The sequence below is a fragment of the Pygocentrus nattereri genome, chromosome 19, assembly GCF_015220715.1.
Source record: "Pygocentrus nattereri isolate fPygNat1 chromosome 19, fPygNat1.pri, whole genome shotgun sequence".
In the NCBI taxonomy this organism is placed as follows: domain Eukaryota; kingdom Metazoa; phylum Chordata; class Actinopteri; order Characiformes; family Serrasalmidae; genus Pygocentrus; species Pygocentrus nattereri.
This window is the reverse complement of record NC_051229.1, coordinates 37,178,807-37,183,074: the sequence shown is the minus strand read 5'-3', so window position 1 is coordinate 37,183,074 and position 4,268 is coordinate 37,178,807. Positions and strand designations below refer to the sequence as shown.

General features: G+C 41.5%; 1 protein-coding gene across 1 annotated transcript; it reads right to left on the bottom strand.

Annotated features, from left to right (window-relative positions):
• Positions 1 to 345: 345 nt before the first annotated feature.
• LOC108424028 (claudin-4) lies at positions 346 to 996 on the bottom strand. The gene has a single exon (XM_017691770.2). The coding sequence runs from the start codon at positions 991 to 993 to the stop codon at positions 346 to 348; it is 648 nt and encodes a 215-aa protein (XP_017547259.1). The 5' UTR covers positions 994 to 996.
• Positions 997 to 4,268: the final 3,272 nt, after the last annotated feature.

Sequence of the window (4,268 nt, the reverse complement as noted above, 5' to 3'; positions counted from 1 at the left end):
ACATCTGAACCATTTAAACATACAAGATATTGGGAAAATCAGTAAAATTCTCCTGTAAGTGGCTGAAGAGTTTAGTGTCATTCTGTCCAAATCTAGCCACAAAGTATATTATGTCACATGTATATTTCATTTAGGACCCCAATGAAAGATCAGGTATGAACCTCCTGACTGTCAGTTAAGCAGTATTGACTCTACATGACTTCCATAGTTCTACCGGTATCATTAATTTATACATCACAGATATCTTGGTGGCATTTAGTGCACGTTCCAGCACTCTGAATGCACGTCTCTTGCCTGTGTCTCATTTGCTGACCTAGACTGCTTTTAAACAAGCATAAAGACCACTCAGACATAGTCCCTTTTGTCATATCCAGTCGCAGCCATGGATTTCACCGTGGAGTAATTTGCTCTGGCCGATGCAGGGCGTCCTCTGGAAGGACACGAGCAGGACAGTATGGCTCCCCCTAGGATCAGTAGGCAGGAGGCGCCCCAGCCGAAGTACAGCGAGTTCCCGAACTCCCTCTTCTGGGTCTCCTGCAGCAGCGGGTCATGGAAGTCCAGGATGATGGTGTTGGCCGTCCAGCACACAGCCACCAGCAGCAGCAGGCCGGCCCCGATGAACGCCCCTCCGGAGCCCAGCATGATGCGCGGCTTATTGGATGCATCCGATGTGCAGTTGGTGCACTTGGCCCCTGCCACTGCGAGAGCGATGCCCACCACCCCGATGAATGTGGAGACCACAGTGAGGGCACGGGCCGCCTGGAGGTCCTCGGGGAGCCCCAGCATAGAGTCGTAGATTTGACAGTGCATCTGCCCCGTGCTCTGGACCACGCAGCTCATCCATAGGCCCTCCCAGACCACCTGTGTGATCACAATGTTCTGGCCTACATACGCCGCCACACGCCACATGGGCAAGCAGCAGGCCACCATCACTCCCAGCCAGCCGGCCACGGCCAGAATCATGCCCAGGATCTCCAGGCCGGCTGAAGCCATCGTCCCAAGAGTTCCGCAGACTGAGGTCCTCTGTGTCCCTGATGCAGCCCTGGAAGATAGTGGGGCGATATTAGACTCCCAGCAGTGGATGAAGCTTTCTTAAAGGGAGAATGGTGAGGGAGGGAGGGAGAGAGGGTTGAGAGAGGGAGCGAGAGAGGGAGAGAAACAGATTCTACCTTCTTTATAGAAGAAGTTCGAAGGTGGAGTCAGACCACGATGGCATCATTTTTGCATTGGTATAAGAACAAAAAGGGACCCTCTGTCACTTTTTTTACCATCAGGTGGCACGGTCGAATCCAAACAACTAGCAGTCTAAGGCACCTTAATGGTGGAAATATGCTAGTGCTCTTGTGTTGTTTTTCAAGGGAGCCCTAAAACTGCAAACTAATTTATTAAGGGACTAGTTTAACTTATTTGGGGTTTAGTTCAAATAATTAATATTTACGATGAATTATTCACTCACTTCTACAGAATTATTCAGTAGCTACTTTCAGTATCTGCTAGAAATTATTTAACAACTACTATGCATTATTTAATATGTAGTAAACATTCCTAAAAAAAAAAATATTCAGTAGCTACTATGAATTATTCAGTAGCTATTATAAACGATTCAGTAGATATTAGAAATCATTTAGTAACTACTATGAATTATTCAGTATCTACAGTGAATTATTCAGTAGCTACTAGAAATTACTTAGTAACTACTATGAATTATTCAGTATCTACAATTAATTATTTAGTAACTACTACAAATTATTCAGCAATTACCATGAATTATTCAGTAGCTACTATGAGTTATTCAGTAGCTATTAGAAATCATTTAGTAACTACTATGAATTATTCAGTATCTACAATGAATTACTCAGTAGCTACTAGAAATTACTTAGTAACTACTATGGATAATTCAGTATCTACAATGAATTATTTAGTAACTACTACAAATTATTCAGCAACTACAATAAATTATTCAGTAGCTACTATGAATTATTCATCATCTGCTACAATTGCTGATTCAATAGCTACTATTAATTATTCAGTTACTATTTTGAGTTATTGAGTACCTTCTATACACTATTCAGTACCTATAAGTAATTATTCAGCATCTTTTATGAATTATCTTACAGACTGACGTTAAATGAAATAGAATGGAATGCTTATGATTGTGGAACCAAACTGCTGGGTGCTTCTGTTAATGCTGGCATCTACATAATGCAATAGGTTTGGGAAGCAGGATGATGTTTATTGCTGTTTTTTATTATAAGACAAATTCCCAGAAATTTTTTTTTCCCAGAAAAAATCACCAGCACCCTACATTACTCTAAATTTTTAGCTTTTTGCACTTTGTAACTAAGAAATGTTAAGGTTTGAGTTTCAGGACAATTGGGCTTTATACTAAGGTTTGCTTTGTAGCTGTCATTGTGCAGGAACACAGGGGTTTTCAGGCTGAAATGGGACTCCGCTAGTGTCTCATATGTGCATTTCTCCCATTAACCTTGAGAAAAAACTGCTGAATCACCTTCTCAATAAGACGTGCGTGAAGGCAGGACAATCCCACTCTTTGTCTGTGGAGGGAGTAAGACACGTTACCCGATCTCAGATTATCTTCCCTGTGTAACGGGTCAGAATTCCGTTAGCTGGACTAAGCTAAGAGACTAAGAGTCGGGCAGCTCATAATTCAGCACATTTTGATGGACTAGACTGAAATTAATTTGCAGCACATATGTCCAAACACTTAATCCTTAGGAAAATTATAATTATTATATTTGGTATTATATATCAGAGGTGGGGGCAAGTTACTAAGTTGCAAGTAACAAGTCTCAAGTCTTCATACTCAAGTGCCAAGTCAAGGTAGTCTAGTCACAATTCAAGTCCCGAGTCAGTACAGATGAGTCCCAAGTCAATAGCTCTAAGCTTTGAGTCCTAAACGTGTCAGTCTGCATTCTTCAGCTAATTTAAGGCCATAACACTGAATAATGGTAACAGCACTATGGCCTTTTAATGACAGCACATTAGCAGTGTATGGCTGCCTATTCATTTGTTTTATTATTCATTTTTATTTGATGAACTTCATAAAAAAACAAGTTTGCATTCCACATTTCTGTTGCACTATTTAGATGGAATGTCAAATTCCAATATGAAGCTGGTGAATAACAAGTCCAACTTCAGCCTTGTGGTGAATGTTGCACTTATTTTATCTGTAGAATCTGTTGGTCAGACAGAGATGCTGTGTTTCTTTTGTCCTGCTGTCATAAAATGGTCAGTTCGCCTGGTGAGTTTCTCCAGTAAGAGTTGAAGTGCTGAGCGAGGGAGCATTGATGCTGTTGATGGTTCGCTTGTTTCCAGTTTATGGAGGTGAACTTCAGATTCCCTTGTCTTCTGAAATAGGCATATAGGCAAACAATCCATATGACTCGAGTCCGACTCAAATCATGAATTTGATGACTTCAGACTTGAATCGAGAAAATATTAAGAAACATAAGTAATAAGTATGGAATGTCATATGGGGCGGGTGTGCTCTCTGATATGTTTCCTCATTGTGTGTTATATGGTAACCTGTGTTACACTGTTACCCTCCAGCCAAAATGGATCTTCAATAATGGTTATTCATTTTTTTAACTTGTAGAAAAAGATCAGAAAACATACATTATATTTCCAAAAGTATTCAATCACCCATCTGGAATTCAGATGTTCCAGTCACTTCCATAGCCACAGGTATATAAAATTATGGTGGGGATTAAGGTTTGCGGTTGTTTTTCAGTAGTTGGGCTCGGCCCCTTAGTTCCAGTGAAAGGAACTCTTAAAGCTTCAGCACCAAGAGATTTTGGACAATTTCATGCTCCCAACTTTGTGGGAACAGTTTGGGGACGGCCCCTTCCTGTTCCAACATGACTGCACACCAGTGCACAAAGCAGGTCCATAAAGACGTGGATGAGCCAGTTTGGTGTGGAAGAACTTGACTGGCCTGCACAGAGTCCTGACCTCAACCCCATAGAACCCCTTTGGGATGAATTAGAGCGGAGACTGTGAGCCAGGCCTTCTCGTCCAACATCAGTGTCTGACCTCACAAATGCGCTTCTGGAAGAACGGTCAAAAATTCCCATAAACACTCCTAACCCTTGTGGAAAACCTTCCCAGAAGAGTTGAAGCTGTTATAGCTGCAAAGGGTGGGCCGACATCATATTAAACCCTATGGAGTAGGAATGGGATTTCACTCAAGTTTATATGCATGTGAAGCCAGACGAGCGAATACTTTTGGAAATATAGTGCATATTTAA